The following is a 19665-nucleotide window of genomic DNA, read 5'->3' on the forward strand; positions in this document are numbered from 1 at the left end:
TGTCAAATGCCATCTGCTTACAGTGGTGGAAGCAGCCACCAGATGGCTGGGGATGTGCCCTTTGCCTCACACCACTGCCTGGAATACTATCCTGGGCCTGGAAAAGCAAGTCCTGTGGCAACATGGCACCCCAGAAAGATCTGAATCAGACAGTAGACTGCCTTCCTAAACATCCTCACAGACATCTGGGCCAAAGAACATGGCATTGAGGGGATGTATTATTCCCTACCGTGCACATAGCTACCTCTGGAAAGAACGAATGATGTAATGGACTGTTAAAGACTACACCAAGAGCAATGGGTGGTGGGACATTGAAATGTTGGGGTACACTCTTAGCAAAGGCCACCTGGTTAGATACCAGAGGGTCTGCCAACCAGGCTCGCTCTGCCCAAAGTTTTTATGTAGTGTAGAAGGGGATAAATTTCCAGTAGTGCATACTAAAAACATGCTGGGGAAAACAGTCTGGTTTATTCCTGCCTCAGGAAAAGGCAAACACATCTGTGGGATTGCTTTTGCTCAAGGACTCAGGTGCACTTGGTGGGTAATGTTGGAGGAAGGAGAAGTCCTGTGTGTGTCTCAGGGCGATTTGATTTTAGGTGAAAATGGCCAATGAATTAAACTATGTGATATTTGTCACAGATATTTGCAACAGTCTGTTACCACTTCTGTGTGTAGAAGTGGTAATGACAGCTGTGTATCACCTCACAGAGCATCTCATGGCATCAATTTTAACCACAACTGCTCTGGGGATCTTCCCTCTGATCATTGCAGTCACAAAGAATGAACTTTGAAAAAACTGAACAAGTGCAGCAGTACTGGGATCAGAACTGGCTCAAATGTGCAGCATGCAACAATCAACACCTCACACCATCTTTTCTGCTTGAAAGACTCTTACCAAGGATGAAGGCCAAAGTCATGGACTAAATGAATTCAACAGGCTTTCTGTTTTTATTGTGTGGATGTTTTATGAACGCTTAACAGAGTGTTCCATTGATTAAAAGAATGAGGTTTGTATATTAAAAAAATAGGGAAGGTGATGGGATATTGGGGAGTGTGAAACTTGGCATGACACAGATGCTATGGAATAAACAGTGGATATTGTCCTAGTTACAGCTAGAGTGATTTCTACTTAGTAGCTGTCACAGTGCTTTTGGATTTAGAATGAGAATAGTAACACAGCCATGTTTTTGTTTTTGCTAAATTGTGCTTATCTGAATCAAGGACTTTTTTTCCCTTCTTGTCTCATGCTCTGCCAGTGAGGAGACACACCAAAAAAACCAAACTGAGAGCATGCATAGCTGGGACAAGTGACCTGAACTGGCCAAAGGGATATTCCACAACAGGGAACATAATGCCCGGTATATAAACTGGGCAGTTACAGAGAAGATTAGCAGATCTGGGTACAGGAAGGGGAGTTTGGCAGCATGCATCACTTGTTTCTTTTTTTTATTATTATTTCTCATTATTATTATATTTTACTTTCTTTTCAATTATTAAACTGTTCTTATCTCAATGTAAGATTTTTACTTTGACTCTTATCCCCATTCTACCAGGGCGAGGGGAAAAGAGAGGGGAGTTGAACAAGCAGCTACAAGGTGTTTCATCTCCAGCTGGGCATAAAACTACAACACATGTTTTTTGGATGTTAAACAGAAAACTGAAACATTTCAAAAATATGCAAAAGGTCAGGAGTAGCAAGTTCAAAACCTGCACTCATAGAACCGATTTCCACAGAAGGCAGCTAACAAGGCACTGTTTTCAGCAGTTTCCTTTTAAGGAACTCACTTTTACAGGTGTGATGATAGTAGGAAGACTATGCTTCCACCTTTCCTTCCCCAGTAAAATTATTGAAGAGGAATAAGGTAGCAGAATCTCTTCTACCAGCAAATCACAAAAACTCTCTGACCTGTGCTGTTACAGAGCAAATCACAGATTGCTGTTACGCATTATTTATTCTAAGTACTCAGAGGTTTGATCAGAAGAGATAAATGTAAGGAATATTTAAGATTTAGAATTTAAAACTAATTAAGTATCCATATATAAACTTTTATTTACATAAGGCATCAAAATTGCCCTTTTTAACAAAAGGGTCATTTTTCCCTTTAACGAATACTTTGGTGAAAGAAATGTCACATTTAATGGATTCACTGGTATACTTGTTCTGAACAAGCAGGTATAATCCAATGTACAAGACGAAAAATCACAAAATATCCAAGCATAATGTTTCATTAATTACTCTGTAGAACAAAAAATTAAGGCTTGTTTGCATCACAATGATGATCAATCATGCATCATTTATTCCCACAAAGAATAAAATCCATTTCCAAGTGAAGAAGGAATAGCAGTAGTCTTGTATAATCCCCATATTGTTTACATGAAACAAAACCAATTTGGCATCTTAGAAATTAGATTGGAAAGTAGGGGGAAAGAGAAGAAAACAGAAAACGGTCCTTGCTTTGGAATCCTTTATAAACATTTTCAGTTTCCACTTGCAGGAACCCTTCATTCTAAAGAGGAAAACTGGGACTTGTCAAAGTTTGAACTAAAAGCATTTTCAGATTTTCAGAAAGACTAGAGTTATGGTTTTATTGATGATGAATATGAAGTATCTAGAAAAAATACATTGTTTGGAATAATGAATTCCACACTGATATCCCCAAGTAAATGGCATATATACATTAGGCTGAGCCTGTTTAATAGATGTGATTTATAAAAATGGTAAACTTGTATTATGCTTCGGCCTGATGTAATAGTTCCTGAGTTTTAGATCACTGCTAAGCCACAGCAGACAAAACTCTGAATGATGTAATGAAAAGTTTTACAAATCACTTTCAGCAATAGTACACATTTTGTTCAGCAACTTTCAATCATCAATAAAAGTCAGTCTTCCAGGTCCTTCATTTTTCATCCACCGCCGGTATCTCTTCCATCGGGGATCCATGGCCATCTTCTTCTTTAACTCCTCCTCTTGTTCTCGTTTATACACCTGGTAAGACGGACAGAAGTTTTTAATAAGGATGAAGAAACAGCCTAACTGAGCCTCAAGTGGGGTGTGTTTGTACTTCAATCATTTGCCAGCTTATTGTTCTTACAAAAGACTGGATGGCAGTGCAGAAGCAGACCCTGACCAACACAGTGTTGGAGCATCTGCCACCCAAGAGTCTAGTACTGCTTAAGATGATTTGTGTTTTTGCTGACAGCAGAAGTGTCTTCCTGTAAACTCCAAAACATTTTTTGTTACAGAAGTAAATGCTCACTGAATCCAGCAAAAGAAAATACATACTAAACAATGGCTAATGTTCTAAAAAACTAACGGTGTGAGTCCCTTGCAGCACACCTACTGTTCAATGCAGCTGTTCTGCTCCTCATTTTAGCTCTTCTCCCTTTACAAAGTCATCATCTAACAGAATACCGATATGGAACTTTTTGTTCCTAAGTAAGGTTCTCAACAAAGTTGAGAATATCTCAAATATCTCTACATCAGTACTGACAGTACTAAAAGATAAACAATTATATTCTGTCAAGAAATGGTGTCCCTGCAATGGAACCTCCAGTTATCAGCAAAGTCAAAAATCTTTAAAAAAAAAGCCAAAAAAAGCGCAACAGCACCTGCATTTTTATTCTGGAAGGCAGTTTATGTAGCTGCAGCCAGTATAAATCTCAATACCATCATCTGAGATTTTATCATCTCAGTGTCATGTGACTTAAGTCTGATCTCTCAAACACCAATTAAATTTACAGTTCTGCTATGCACAAACAAGATTTAAAAAATATTATATTATAGATGGCTACATGAATACACAAACTCAATGCTCAGTGATCATAAAGGTTTTAAGAATCACTAGGAAACAGCAGAAATATTGTGGAGCTCTATAATGCACCTGTGTATTGAATTCCTGGTCTTTCCCATCCTAAAACACTGGAAAATTGAACAATATGTGGATAGACATCTTCAGTGATGAAGGAACAGACAAGCTTTTGGAGAGCAACAAAACAGCATTATTTTTCAGCCTACAAAACACGTGACTATGTTTCAAGTAAGAATATGGTAGTGGTACACAAAAGCACAGCTAGCACAAGAACAAGAATAAAGCATGATTATTCTCCATTTCCAGTAATACTGGAATGAGCAGAAGTCCAGGTGGCTCCAAAAAAAAATTGTCTTCTACCACCTTCTACAAGTATTGATGAACTCATGACCAGATGTCACAGCAGACACTGAAAACTTTAATGCATTCAAGTAACTAGGTAAAAACTCATTAAAGCAAGTACCTACAAAGACACCATTTCCTCCTCAGAAAGTCACAAAGCTGCAAAATATGTTGGTCACAAAGCTGCAAATATTACTACAGAGGTGCAGCTGTCATGTATTTGTCAGGGAAAATCAACTGCTGGCCACCACAGGTGACAAGTGTGAGCTAAAAAGACTTCACTTGCGGCAAATACAGCTGTTCCACATGCAGTGGCCAAAACACACTTAGTTAAAAACTGCATGGATGAGAAACAAGAGCATTTTTTTTCTCTACTATGGGATATCCATCCAATCTTTTTCCATATTAACATCTGCTTTAACTAGCACCATTACTCAGTCCTTGGACTTCCAGCTTGTTTTCTAGCAACCCCATCCTAACTGAACACATATACACACTTGGCAGCTAATCCTTTCCTTACATTAACACCTATTTTACTATTTTCCTCTTCAAGTTTATAGGGTCTGCTTTTGAAGAAACATTCTCTTATCTCTGGTGTCCTGCCACCATCCCATCTCTTTTCCCAGCATATACAGAACAGCAGCATCACCTCCTTTTCCTCTTAAGCAGTCTAAGTTCATATTCTCATGTTTTTCCTGAGAAACCTCCCATCCAAATGGCCCACAGATGCACCTCAGTGCAACAACAGAGAGTTTTTGTCAACCTGCCATGCCCCAGCATCCCAAATAATTCTAAACTGCAAATTCCATGCTGTGGTTGATGTTTCTTCTCTGGTCTCACAGAATTTTTTAAAATTATATAGTGACTATCGATTTATTTACTATCCACAGCAAAAGTAGAAGTTGTGCTGGAGGTTTAAAAAACCTTACTTGAATAGGTAGACAGCACGTAAGAACAGTCCATGACTCACCATGGGCCAAAGAACTATCAAAGGACAGATGGGAAAACTAAACCAAACAGTAACAAACAGTCAAAATGCCCTGAGCCAGGAATGAACAGCTTGAAATAGGAGTTTCAGACAATTCAGACAATTCTTATTACAAATTATTACTGTTTGGAGCACCAACAATAGTCTTCAATCTACCATAATAGCACACTGTTATTATTGCTCTGGGAGTGCTGGATAACTAACATTAGTTTTTCCACCAGGGCTACTGATAAGTAACATGGAGAAGAGAAATTTTCAGTTTCCCTGAAGCTGCTGGATAGATCTTAAAGACTAATTAGCAAAAAACCCCATAAATGTATGTAAAAGTAGCTGGAACCAGTGGATGGGCAGATAATAAGAAATACAGTGGCATTTTTGGCATGTAACAAGAAGCAACAGCACATGCCCTAAGAAAAAGTTCAAGGAAAAGTCACCTGGTAAGACTGAAGCACTCAGTGAATACAACCACCACAGACCCCTTCAGACAGCCATCTAGAACCATAAAAGGACTTCCAGTAGGAGTTGAATGCATGCAAATTAGATCTAGGAAAAGTAATGTTTGTGTATTAACTAGCAAGTATATTGTAATGAATATGTACGATCATGATGGAATAAATACCCCACTGTAAAGTTTCCTGGCACACATTCGATTACAGGATATATGCTTCAGGTGTGTCCAGTGCTGTAATAAGCAATGCCTGCTTTCTAATACTTCAAATTGTGTGAGACAGTTTACTTCCTGGCTGATTTCAGTATTGCTACCCACCTCATAGTTTTCTCGTATCCATAGCTGCCGTTCAAGAAAGGTCTCTTTTTGATGATCTTCCAGACTGTCAAACTGAGACTGAGACATTTTCATGTATCTTCGTATGATATACAACTTCTCTTCCACACCATACTCTTGCCCTTTAATAGTGAAACAATAAATCCACCAACAGTACCAAACTATGTATTTGCACCAGTAAAAAGGAGCAAGAAGGATCTGAAATAGAAGGATATCATATATTTTGGGCTTCTGATAACCACCCTTTATATCTATTTTATTTTTAATAATGTCTTTGATAATTTCTTCCTCTTCTTCACGAATTTCTTCTTTAGACCGCCTGTTCTTGCCTTTTTCTTTAGTCTTGTTGAGTAAACCTTGTTGCCTGGCAATCTCAGTAGCTTGTATACGGTATTTTGGCACAGACGCTAAGTAGTTGATAGCTTCATTGTAACTACTCCACCAGCTGAAGAACTGTAATTTAAGAACAGTAAAAGTAAAAACCATGTTTTAATATAGACATTCCTATTTGGGGGTTTGCCAGGAAAAGAAAAAAGTAATGCTATCACACACTTTTAACCACAGTTACGTTACAGTAATGGCAAAATGTGAACCTAACAGTACTTCTGTGGTATCACAAAAGTTATAATCATCCCTCCAGTCGCAGTGAAGCACCTGGAAAATGGATGTATACAAGTGTATACATACAAGTGTATACAGCAATCTATGACGACAAGAAAGGCCAAGCAAACACTGTTCTGAACAGTTTTGCTCCTAAGTACATGGCACTCTCCTGCAAGTTAATATCAGGCTGTGCCAGCCATTCTCAGAAGCCCCTCCTCTTATATTTATAAATATAGGAGCTAGTATATGAACATTTAAGTATAAAATTGCTACCCGTTTAAAACAATTCACTAAACATAGACTAAATATATGATAATCTCAGTAGTTTGGCAGTGTCCACTTTATAAGACTCAACATACCTCTCTGATCTCCAGCTGCCCTCTGGATTTCAAGAGAGTGGGGGCAAAACACCCAAAACAACAAACCAGAAATACACTGCCTGGGTGAACACAGAATCATAGAACATACCGAACTGGAACAGACCCACAAGGATCACCAAGTCCAACTCCTAGCCCTGTACAACACAACCCTGAGCATGCTTCCTTCTAAAGACAGAAGAAGCACAAAGGACTTGCTAAGAGCTGATGTTGTTCCCATCTAGTGTCTTGTAAATGACCTGAGATGAGGCATGGAAAACATGGAAGAAACTAGATAGGCGCAGGAGAGAAAAAGTTAGCAGCTCACTTTCATTCTTGGGACATCCAAGCATGTCTCACTGAAGCAACTTTTTTAACAATGACGCATCTCACACCATTTACCAAGACAAAGCACAGACTCACTATAAACCCACTACACAACCTCAGCAAAGGCCAAGAAGCAGAAACAACAGAAAGCAAGATGAGCAAACCAGTTTACATAGATGCTTACACTGAATTTAGAACCACTTGGCAGTAGGACTCTAGGAAAGCAAGTGTCTGCATTTACAGACAAAATAAGAAATAAGATGTGAAATAAAACGTTGCCACTGGAACTAAATCTGAAGAGAAATAAGATATTTGACGGAATATGCCATCAGAATTTATTATTCCAATTTTTCAAATTCTGATCAACATACCTTTTATTCTAACTTCCAATATCCCACTAAACACTGAGCTACCTGCACCACAGCATAAACCACATCTTCATCTCTCAAAATTCTTGAGTATTTTTAATGATGTTTTGAACCAGTGAAGACAAGTTATGCATTTTCGTCCTATTGTCGACAACAGCACAGGTTTTTAAATCTAAAACACAGGGGTTTTTCTTGGCCTTGGATCTACCATCTTCAGAGTAAACTGTTGAACTGAATTTACTTCTCTCCTGACTTTGTCTATGTGGTGTTTAAAATACACTGCAATGCAAGATTCACACATTAGTAAACTCCAGATATTCAGTCCTATCTTCTGAATTGAGTCTTGAATTCAGTTTGCTACTAGCCTGTTTTTTTAAAAATTTACTCATGCATCTTGACAAACTGACGCGTTATTTGGGGCACTAGTCCTGCCTGAGCTACTCTGAGCCTGCCAGGAAGAGCTGAGTAAATTCTTCAGAAAATATGCACCTTGTCTCAACAAAATTAAAAGAAACTAATCCCTACCTTTGTTTAAGGTACCAAGAGCAGTAAAAAATCTACTAAGTACCTCCTGACTTCAGGATTTTTATGGACACTACACAGAACTGGACAACAGCCTACAGGAACAAGGCTCGTCACAGATAACTTTTATTAAATGGCACATTATGAGAGCTGCCACTACTTCTCTTCTTGTTCAGAAACTCATGGAGCAGTACGATGTAAACATGAAATTTTACCTGAAACACCGAAATGGCACACACCGTAACTAGGATCACTATTGTGACATCTACTTTAGGTGCCAGTCTCCTGCTGTAGTAGTGGTAATAATGCCTGTAATACTCCTCAGGATGATCCAGCATGTAATCATAATCTTTACGTGTTTCTTCATCCTGCAGGATGAATTGAAAATGTCATTCAGGTTTAAATTTCTGCTTTCATGTGCTCTATTATACCTGTGTTTTTCATCTTATAAAGGACCATGCTACTGTAAAACTGTCAACAACCCAAGTGAGTATGAAATAGAGGAAATCTGTTCTTTTCCCATATTCTTAATGAATTCATTCTCACACTTATCTACCCATGCACATGACATGTTTAATCTTAAAATGAATAAGCAGGCACTGTGCAAAGGCATTTAAAACTAGAAAACAGACAAGCAACTAAAATTCACAAACTGAGTTGTTTAACTTCAGAATGGGAAGTCCACATGGACTGGAGTTAATAAGTATTGCTAAGGAAAAGATTTTCAGATGAAGAACCTATTAGGAGATTGTTTTCAAAAACTTAAAGGAATTAGTTTACAGAGATATGGAATCTGTCCAATGGAAGGCCAATTCAAAACCTCATTGTTCTCGTGTTCTTTGAGTTTTTCATCATTTTCCTCCACATAGTTGTGAGATGGGAAATTTAATTTTGCCAGCCTCAACTACATTCCTTTCGAACGCCGTCCCCCTTACCCTTCGGCCAAAAAAAAAAAAAAAAAAAAGTTCCCTTTTCTAACCCCTTGTAGCCTCAAGACACTTACAGGTCTCCTTCTTCCATTCCTGGGTTCCATCTTTGCCAAGTCACACATGCTTTGCCCTGAGAAGCCTTCCCTTACAGATCCCATATGCTACTCGAGTCACTGCTACTTTTAAAGGTATACACCTCCAAGATAAAGCCCAGTCGGTTGGTCATAAGTAAAATAAATAAATAAATAAATAAATAAATAAATAAATAAATAAATAAATAAATACAAAACCGACGAATTCTAGACACAGAAGGATTTTCAAGAGCACTCCATCCTCCTTCCCGCACTCTCGGGCTGGCTACAGAAGGAGGATTTTTCGGGGTGTTTCTCCTCCCCTCCCTGACTGCTTACCGGAGCGGCTCCGGCCGCGGCGGCGGTCCCGCTCTCTCACCTTGAGGGTCTCGTAGGCGGCGGCGATGAGCAGGAACTTCTCGTGCGCTGCCTGCGCCCCGCTGCCCTCGCCGCCCGCGGGCTCCCCGCGGTAGCGGTCAGGGTGGTACTGCCGGGCGAGCTGCCGGTAGGCGCGGGCGATCTCCGCCTTGCTGGCCTGCCGGCTGACGCCCAGCACTTCGTAGCAGACTCGGCGGCCGCAGTAGAGGCGGTCGGTGAGGCCCCTGGCCGGCCGCGGCAGCAGCGCCGCGCACAGGCACAGGCACAGCGCCCACCGCCCGCCCGGACACCGCGCCGCCGCCGCCGCCGCCATTTCGCCGCCGCCGGGGCCGGGGCCGGGCCGCACTCCGCGCCGTGCGCGCGGCCGGGGGCGGGGCCAGCGCGGGGGGCGGGGCACGGCGGGGGCGGGGCGCGGCACGGCCCGCGCGCGGGGCCGAGGGGAGAGCGCGGCCTGCTCGGCGCGCCCGGCGCCGGGACGGGTCCTTTGTCCCCGAGTCCTCACGGGCCGCTGCCGCCGCGGCCTTGCAGCCGGCGGGGTGCCCTCGCGGTGCACCCGCGCCAACGGAATCCTGGGATGCCTTCGGAAGAGCACTGCCTGCAGGTCGACGAGGTGATCCTGCCCTTGTACGCAGCCCTAGTGAGGCCGTGTATGAGCGGCTGTGTTCAACTCTGAGCTCCACAGCTCAGGAAGAACACGGAGGTACTAGAAGGGGTCCAGAGGAGGCCACAAAGGTGATTTGGGGTCTGGGGCATCTCTCTCATCAGGAGAGACTGGAGGAGCTTGGCCTGTTCAGTCTAGAGAAAAGACGACTGAGAGGGGATCTCATTAATGCATATAAATATCTCGAAGGCAGGTACCAAGAGGATGGTGCCAGACTTTTCAGTGGTTTCCAGCAATAGTATGCGGAGCAAAGGCCATCAACACGAGAAGTTTCACCTCAACATGAGGAAGAACTTCTCTACACTGAGGGTGGCAGAACACTGTAACAGGCAGCTTAGGGAAGTCGTAGAGACTTCCTGTCTGGAGCTATTCAGAACCCACCGGGACACGTTCCTGTGTCACCTGCTTTAGGTGACCCTTGCCTTCGCATGGGGGTTAGAGTAGATGATCTCCAGAGGTCCCTTCCAACCCCAATGATTCTGTGATTTTTCCAGGGAAGAAACCTTTGAAGTACTTCCTGAGCCTATACCTGGTTTAGGCTTTCTCCTGGCAGAGCTCAGGGTCTGACTGTAGCAGCGTGGAGATGGACAGTGGTTGCTGCTGCCTCTCCCTGAAAAGCCTCTCTTCTGGAGAAGCAGCTCGTTTTGGCACACAGGCAAGGCACTCCAGTCCACACACACACACCACGGCTAGCTAAACCCTCAGGAAGGGCCTCCTCTATAAGTTCCAGAGAGGTTTGTTTTCCAGATTCACACCAAAGCTTTCAGGGACAGAAAGACCCAAATAAAAGGAATGTCCAGCGTTAAGTACAGGGTCAGGAGCCAATAGTCTGAACACAGGGGTGGTACAAGGGCAGGGCAAAGGGCAGTGACTTATAGAGGAAGTGGGGGCAGACCATCAGTGAAACCATAACCAATGGGGAAACAGGGAAAGGAGAAACCTTGAACTGGGGTCATATATGAACAATAGGGTGGGCAAGGCCCACGGGCCAATGGGAAAAGCAAAACTGAGGTAGATTAATGTTAAGCTGTAAAGCACCCTGGGGGGAAGCCTTTTTGCTCACCCTAAGCTATGAGGTATTCTTGGAGCCAATGGTAGATTCTTCCAAGGCAAAGCCCTAGAAATTTCCCTGACAGGCTTAGTGACGTGCAGATCTAACCACCTGGCATGTGGGGGTCCAGTGCAATTTAATTGGCAGACCCACATTGGGAATTGCCCTGTGGCACATCTATGGCACAGAATCATGGGGAATGCTCCTGCTGCTGCTACCCAAAAACGCAACTGATTGGTGACCTCATCTATATCTAGAAGTGTTCTGAGGGAGGGTGACAGGGTTTCACCTGAACACAAAAAAGAATTTCTTTACTGTGCAGGTGACTGCACACCAGAACAGACTCTCCAAAGCGGTTGTAGAGTTTTCCTCGTCTGAGAGATTCAAGAACTATTTGGATGCAATCCTGTGCTCTGTCCTCTAGGGTGGCCCTGCTTGAGCAGGGAGGCTGAACCAGATATCCTTCCAGCCTGACCCATTCTGTGAGTCTGAGTGATTCTGTACACAAAGCTCCCTGAAATGGTGGCTTCAACAGTAGGTCTGCCACCTGTGATGTCCTGTAACCAAAGACTGCTCCTGGAAAGGAGGATTACGTCTCTACTCTGGTGTAACCAGCAGGAACATCATCTCAGTGTTCGACCTTTCCTAGGAAAGCAGATATGGGCTTGATGCTGTAAATAATCACCAAAAAAATGCTCAGCTCGTCAGAGAGCATGTGCTGTTCCTAAAGGTAGAAAGAAAAGAGTGTGCCTGCTGTGTGGCTGGTCTCTGCCTGTCTCCTTTCTGCATTAATAAATGCTTATAATTTCCATCAATTGTGGATGGGTGCCAAATCTACTTCCTAAAAAAAAAAAAAAAGAAAGGAAAAAGGCCACCTCTTTGCAGTTCAGTAGAACCCAGCCTCTCAGCATTGGAGGCTGGGAGTCAACTCCTCATACCCTGACCTTAAAATAAAAAACTGTGGTGGGTTGACCTGGGCTGGGTGGCTGGTGCCCACCAAGCTGCTGTATCACTTCGCCTTCTCGGCTGGACGGGAGAGAGAGAATAAGATGCAAAGTGACTTACTGGCTGAGATCATGCAGTTTACTAAAGCAAAAGTGAAAATTTATGTACACACAAGCAAAGAGGATGAAAATAATTTTATTCTTTATTTCCCACCCACAAGGCATGTCTGGCCATTTCTGGAGAGTGGGACTTCAGGATGCATGGAGGTTGCTCTGGAATGCAAACACTGAAAAAACGAATGTCCCTGTTCCTCTTTCCTCCCTCAGCTTTTGTGTCTGAGCTGACACCATATGCCATGGAATATTGCTTTGGTCAGTTTGGCTCAGCTGGTCTGGTTGTGTCCTCTCCCAGGATCTTGCCCACCCTCAGCCCCCTTGATGGAGGGAGGAATGTTGGAGCACCAGTGCTGCTCAGCAATGGCCAAAACACTGGTGTGTTACCAGCACCTTTCCAACTATCGATGCAAAGCGCAGCAAGGTGAGGGCTGTTGTGGGGGAAATAAACTCCAGCTCGGCCAGACACGCTGCACAAATGCAGCAAAAACGGTGCACAGACGCTTTTGTCATCTTTTTTTTCTGACTCGAGAAACAAGTTATTCCTCTGACACCTGTCACTGACACTCACGTCTGCCTTGGGACTAGCCCTGGAGCTTTTGGGAGCCGTCGCCAGCTGCCCCCGTGCCACGTCCAGGGAGCAGTAAGGGAGTGGGGAACGGGCGCCATGCTGTCTGCTTCCAGAGGTGTCCCAGCGACGCCTCGGCTGGGGCACCTTGCCAACGTGCTCCTTACAGAGATCACATACGGCATCGCAGAGTTTGGAAGAAAGACACAGTGTGGTGGTCTCTCTGAGAAACCGCAGAACGGCAGGCGAGGATTTCTACGAAGCAGCTTTATCCTTTCGGGACATGGCCTTGCAATAGAGGCTCAGCAGCGCCTGTGGTGGCCGGGGGGCGTGCTCGGGTCTGCCAGTGGGCGGGGCCGTGCCCGACTGTGGGCGGGGCTCTCCGCCCCCTCCTGCGAGCTCCCCCACGGCCGCGCGGGGGCGCCCCACGCCGCTCCCGTCCCGTCCCTGCGCCGCCGTGCCGAGCTCGGAGCCGGCGCGGCCGCCATGGAGGTCAGCGCGGACTCCGGTCAGTGCTGCCCGCGTAAACCTCCTCCTCGGGGCCCGCCGGGCGGGGCGGCGGCGGCGGGGCCAGGCCGCGTACGCGACGGGGGCGGGCGGTGGGGACTGCGGCTCTCTAAATATAAACTGGCGGTGACAGAAGAGCGGGCGCTGCCACTGTCGAGGGGGGCCGCAGGGAGCAGGACGAGGAGGAGGAGGAGGAGGTGGAAGAGGTGGAGAGGGAGGAGGAGAGAGGCGGCCGCCGGCCCGGTGCCGGTGCCGGAGAGGGGTGGGAGGCGCGGAGCGTCTCACGCCGCCTCCCCCTCCCTCCCCAGCCGGCAACATGGCCGCGGCCGCCCAGGACGAGCTCAGTAAGTGCTCGCGGCGCAGGGACTCGCAGCGGGGGCTAGCGGGGAGCGGGCGGGGGGGCGACCCGGGGTGTCCCCGCAGCGGGTCTCCTCTGCGGTGGGGCCCGGCCGGGAGCTGACGACAGCGGTGCCGGACCGGCCCTGGGAGGCCATCTCGGGAAGCGGAAACCGAGAGCAGCGGCACCTCCCGCATCCCCGACCCCTCCGCGGACACGCCGGCTGCGTGACCTTGCGGGCAGGTGGCGGCAGCTCCTGGCCGGGACGGAGCCTGGGGTCGTTGGGACCCCCGGCGCAGGGGGAGCGGCCTCCGCCCACCGCTCCTGAACGGGGACGAGGGGCAGCACCTCTGCCCGTCGGTGCTCTCGCCCTGCGTTTTGCCACCGCCGTGTTTGAACCATAGCAGCCGTGTGAACGCAGTGCAGGCTGGTACGTCCAGGGGCGGGTTCCCCCCGCGCCCTGAGGTGCTGTGCCGAATGGTGGGTACGAGCCGCCCCTGCAGCGCTCGGCACATGACCGGAGGTGCCGCTGCCGCCGAGCATTCGAGACGGCGGAGCTCGGCCCTGCCTTCTTGTCGCCTCCGAAAACCATCCCAGCGACTCTGGGAAAGCACACGCTCAGCTGCTCTTTGGAGAAGCTTATGGAACTTCAAGAAAAGTGTTTATTCTTCGTTTGCTTTTCCTGGCCTGGCATAAAGCTGGTTCTTATCTGTGAAGAGTTAATAGCAAGATAGCATATGACTCAGCCAAATGAGAGGGCCTTTGGTTGCCCTGAAATAGTTCTTGGCAGTCCTCAGAGAGGAAGGGCAGAAGAAATACTTTGAGCATATTTGAGCACTATTTGCTTTCAGTACTAAAGAATTTCTGTGTGCTGTTTCTTCGTTTGTTGGTTGGTTTGTTTCTTAATTGTGAGCTTCTGTGTAGATGACATCCTAATTCTGCTCTTTGTTAGATGTTCCTGGAACTAGGTTGAGTGATATGATAATGGTAGGGATGTCCCTTACATAGCCAAGGTTCCATGGTGGAGTAGAGAAGAATCTTGATCCTGTACTGATCCTAGAACTGGAGTACTCAAATGCCAAGCTATTTTTTCAATTGATATCTGGGATACATTGATGTAAGGACAGTGAAAGCTCTCACTGGTGCTGTCATCCTAGAGAATCTGTTGTTAGTTTTACACTGCTAACGTGATTCCCCTTGGTGAAACTAGTCAGTATGAGATCTCTTTTTTGTAACTCCTTGGCTTTTTATCTGTGTGTAATCTAGCTTTCTGGGCTCCAAATCTGATCCTGCAAAAAATTAGTCCTCAACCACATGCCTATTGCTACACAGCCCTTTCTCTTAAACGGGGCTAAAAAGGCAAACGTCTCTAGACTGAGATTAATAATTACATTAGGTCATTCAGGTTGTTTGACCACTGCATCCTTCAAACATGAGGGAGTTTTCTTAGATTGTTTAGAAATCTTTTTTCTTTGAGTGGGGGGAGGAATCTCTTTTTGGAATATTTTTTGTTTAGTCAGGTTTTTTTGTGGTACCTCTTTTGCTGAATAGAAAGTACTGTAATCTTAAATAAAAAATTAAATAAAGCTAATAAAAAAGGGTAACTTCATGTAAAGAGGGAAGCTAAGAGTCTGCGTGGACTTACTGCTTTTTGATACATTCAAATAGTTAAATAGTCAGCATATTTGGAAAGAAATCCTTTCTTTTATAGGATGATGACTAGTCCTGAAATAACAAGAGTCATTAGCATTAGTTTTAGATTGAAAAACTAGATTTCCTTGCTTTATACTCACATGGCTGTAGGAAGCTTTCATCTGTAGCTCCAGTCAAACATGGAAACTCTGTGTAAGTGCTGTATAAGTGATGCTTCTTATTTTAGAGGACAGGTTGTTTGAATTCAGCATAAGATATAGCAGTTTAAATATTAATGCAAAATCAGTAAATTGGCCCTAAAGCCGTAAGAGTTCATATGCAAGAGAGGCAAGTTAGCCTTGAGTAATAGTAGTCATGCATTCAAATGGAGAACCTGTGCCTGGTATGTTGCAAATTATTTGGGTTTTGCTGTACCATGGGTTTTGCTGTACCATTCAAGCTTTTTTATAAGCTTTTCTATAAAATGGAAGAATAGGATGGGAAAAACCATAATATGTCCCCCCTCCAACAGGCCTTCCTAGCCATTTCCAGCCAAATCTTGTTAAACAGCCTGGTGACTGACCTGTTTGTACAAGTGCTCCCTTTAAGGTTTTTGGTTGTAGGCACACGATGGATTACTGGTAGAGACAGGAATAGCACCAGCAAATCCTGACTCACTGTTTGCTGCTATAATCGTACTATATATATTTTCTGCCAGAGTCTAATAACATTTGAACAAGAATTTGACTCCTATTTTAGTAGTTGCACAGCAGATGAGAACTTTATTCTTTCTTCTGCATATGAAATAATGCAGAAGCAGTTGCTTAGTTCTAGAGAGACAAAAGGGTGTGTTAGAGCTTTTGCTTTAGCAGGAACCTGCCCCTAAAACTACCCCTGCCATCCAGGAGGTGAAGTTGAAAGGCTTTTGTGCCCAGGATACTTTATTTCATGTAGGGCTCTTCGGAGAAAATGTGGGGGAATGCTTGTGCATGTAATGGTTGTACAGAGTTCAGGTAATAGGGGAGGGTTTCAGGGGTTTTTGTGTGATTTACTGAATCCATTGTAGAAATTATTTCTTTTGTAGCAGTTCCACCAATCTGTCAAATTGATAGTTCTCAGGAAAGTGAAGATAAATTCTGACTTCATGTACAGATCTGCTCTGTTTTGCAGAGGACTCAGACACTCTTTTTAGTTCCTCAGATGTTTTGTGGATAACAGTCAAGCTATGAATTACTGCTAGTTTGACGTGTACTAGCCCCAGCAGTTTCTTGAGTCAGTTTTCATAAGAGTGTATGTTTTACTTGATACTCCACTACACAAAAGTGCATTGCTGAGGGGTCTGTGTGGAATAACTGGTGTACTGTACATAATATTCATAAATGCCAGAGGAAGCTGATTTGAAATGGAACTGTGCTTGGCTGAACTGAGAGATTTCTGTGATAAAAGTACAGATAAACAGTGGTGTAGCTACCTCAGTAAAGCCAGGCATTTTTAATTTTTAAAATTTTTTAAAAAAATTAAAAACTCTTTGAATTCTTGGCTGTACTGAGGTTGCTGTTTCACTGTTTATCCATATTTTTAGCCTTTTTGTGTCTTTATCTCACTTCTCTTTGATGAGCTCCATGTCAGTATTTACCAAATGGAAGGAAAGGGCATGTTTTGTCTGTGAGCAGGCTGTGGGGTTTTACTGTTGCCTTGTGTGACCACAAGGTCAGTTCTGAAGTAAGAAAACTTAAAATAACTCTGACCCTTTTACGGATGGTATTGCAGGATTTGGAAATTAGTGTCTCATTGTCAGTGTAGCTTTTTGGTAGAATTTGTTATCCATTATCTGCGTTTTGAAAACAACTCCTTTCTTTTTTGTCTTCGCAAGGTTGTTAAGTGCTGAAACCTATATTCCTCCTTGTAGTCTTAAATGGAGATTGGAAAGAACCAGAAGTGAAACACGCATTTTCTCACAGCTAGGTAGCTGCATTGCCATGGTAACTTGGGAATTGCAGATTCGAAATACACCATGTCAGTTTACACAGATTGGACACTGGTGTTAGAAATAAGGATACAAAGATATATATTGTTTTTCTGCCCCTTTGTTTCTTTTACATTCAGTGAAAGGAAATGTCATCTTCATATGCAATACCTTTTGTTCGGTTCTCCATATTCATCTTTGCCTTCTCGTAAACACCATTTTTTCCTCAAGAAACTGCCACAAAATTGGCATTTTTTTGTGAAAGTACTACACAGCAGCATGAAAAGAAGTGATTGTGTCAAAATACATAAATAACTGTTTCAAATCGTGCATGGACTTAGTTGTACGTATTTTAAAAGTAAAACTACTTATCGATTTTTTTTTACTCATGCACCTTATTTTTGTTATGTTTTTTACTGCATAGTAAAATGCTAACTGTCATAGTTGTGGCACACATGATGCTTCTAAGATTGGTTTCCAGTTGCTAAGGCTTTTTCCAAGCAGTTTTTGTCCTTTCCACCCCCCTGCTGCCCTCCTTGGTATGTAGTAAATCAAGTTGGACATCTTACTTTACTTATTTCTACTATCAGATAAGCTCCTAAAATTGCAGTTGTGCAGTTTTTCAGTTGGCAGTAAGGACTGTAAAGTCAGATGGAGAAGATTTTAGCTTTATACTTAAAAATCTTTCAAAATACGTGGGGAATTGAGACCAGTTGTGATAAGACTGTCGTGTTTGATATCTGGTGCACAGTGGTCTGCTTGCTGGCTGAGGCTGACTGGAGGCTGTGAAGAGACATGAAGGAGGGAAAGACACTTTCCTCATGCCAGCCAGGCGGTCTGCAGCACCCATGAAGACAGGACACAGCACCTGAGACACAGATACTTCCTCCACAGTTATTTTCCTGGACCATTGTGTGTGGTGCTTTAAATCTCCAGTGTTTATGCGTTCCCATAATGAATGCTGTCAGCTTGAGAAATGGTCTTAATTGTTAGTAGAATCAAAACCGTGGAGGAAGTGTTTGAGGTACAGTACTTGGGAGGTTTTATAGCTCATTGTTTTCCTGTCACACTGCTATGGATACAGCCCGCATTAGCAGCTTGGGAGAGTGCTCTGACAGACTCCTGACCAATTTCTTAACCAAATCCAGGTGACCAGTATCCATGGATTTGCTGAAGAGTCTCGTTGTGATTATGGTTAAGGGAAGGATACCTGATGACAGTATTAGGGCTTAACTGATTCTGCAGCAGAGGTGTGAGAAAAGTAATAAACTGACCTCACATGCAGCGTAGAGAAGGGGCTAGCCTTTTGTCCTCCTGATTTCTGTTATTGTTGTTGATATTATTTCCACCATTCTGGTTGCTGTTTGAAACAAGAGAATAATGGAGGAAGCTGGAAATGGAAATGGGGCAAGTGCTTGCAATTCAGTGCATTGCTGCATTTCCTGAGTGCCTATGCTTTTCAGAAGGGGTGTGTGTGTAGTCCAGTGACCACTCACAAATGGCTTTAAAACTAACTTTGATTGTGTTTCCTAACACAATTGTTTTTGAGCTGTTGCTATGTGAAAGAGCATGTTAAACAAGTATCTGAGTTGACTTACTTGAGGACGATGGATCTGCAGTGTTCTGGAGTTCTAGATCCAAGGGGAAAGACTTGATAGTTTTTATTAATTGTTTGAATACTTTCAGCAGCTTGATGTGACTTTAGTATTTCCTTACTGCCAGTGAGGTAGTGATACACCAAAGAGGTCCTTGAATGGGGGTTATTGGGATTCGGGCAGGGGGAGGGGAGAAGGATGACATGCAAAGGAAGGTGAAAAGAAATCAAATGTCATGATTTATTAAAATATTGAAACATGAGATAAGTGTTATAAAGCTGTTGACTAGCTGGCAATGAGTGGTCTGTGAAATCTGACTGAAATGAGATTGATGCGTATCTTCAGTTCATATTATAGATATAAATAAACTGAGAAGCTTTGGCTTGTAGTTTATGGTAAAATTTCATTGTCCTCTGTCTGTTCAGTTACCTGTCATATTTGCTCAGCAGAAAATGAAATCTTGCAAGTGGTATGTTTATGTTTAATCTGCATCTGGCAGGGGAGGAAAGATGCTATGAATGCAGGGATAGCACAGGTTTTAAGAACAGGACAGTAAAGTCTTCTGAAGCTAAATCATCATAGGTTTGCTGATTAGAGCTGTATTTGCATTTCAACATCCCTTTTGTTCACTTTGGTTCTAACCATATCCATTCACCTCAGTCTTTACTGCTGCCCTGTACCAGTGGTTTTTTTCTTTTAATTTCCCCCACTGTAGTCCTTTACAGTCAGCTTGATGATCCTCATCCTCTTCTGCTTAAGGAGGCCTCTCCTTGGTCTCCTTCTTATCTCAGCTTGCTGTAGGTCACTTTACAT

At 43.9% G+C, this 19665-nt stretch overlaps 2 protein-coding genes across 5 annotated transcripts in view; one reads left to right on the forward strand and one right to left on the reverse strand.

Annotated features, from left to right (window-relative positions):
- Positions 1 to 1964: 1964 nt before the first annotated feature.
- Positions 1965 to 9850, reverse strand: DNAJC25 (DnaJ heat shock protein family (Hsp40) member C25). The gene is made up of 4 exons (XM_063422709.1): positions 9479 to 9850; positions 8315 to 8467; positions 5906 to 6376; positions 1965 to 2986 (listed from the first exon to the last, which is right to left on the reverse strand). The coding sequence occupies exons 1-4, from the start codon at positions 9788 to 9790 to the stop codon at positions 2864 to 2866; spliced, it is 1059 nt and encodes a 352-aa protein (XP_063278779.1). The 5' UTR covers positions 9791 to 9850; the 3' UTR covers positions 1965 to 2863.
- A 3359-nt stretch (positions 9851 to 13209) lies between these two features.
- ECPAS (Ecm29 proteasome adaptor and scaffold) overlaps positions 13210 to 19665 on the forward strand; it is a 61527-nt gene continuing 55071 nt past the window's right edge. Inside the window, exon 1 of one of the 4 annotated variants that reach the window (XM_063424012.1) lies at positions 13210 to 13323. In XM_063424012.1, the coding sequence (XP_063280082.1) occupies positions 13302 to 13323 (22 nt within the window). In that variant the 5' untranslated portion in view covers positions 13210 to 13301. Of the gene's footprint in view, positions 13324 to 13517; positions 13667 to 14097; positions 14318 to 16255; positions 16305 to 19665 lie in introns of those variants that run through there. The other 3 variants (XM_063424016.1, XM_063424013.1, XM_063424014.1) reach the window with 3 other exon arrangements.

The sequence above is a fragment of the Prinia subflava genome, chromosome Z (genome assembly GCF_021018805.1).
Source record: "Prinia subflava isolate CZ2003 ecotype Zambia chromosome Z, Cam_Psub_1.2, whole genome shotgun sequence".
NCBI classification, from domain to species: domain Eukaryota; kingdom Metazoa; phylum Chordata; class Aves; order Passeriformes; family Cisticolidae; genus Prinia; species Prinia subflava.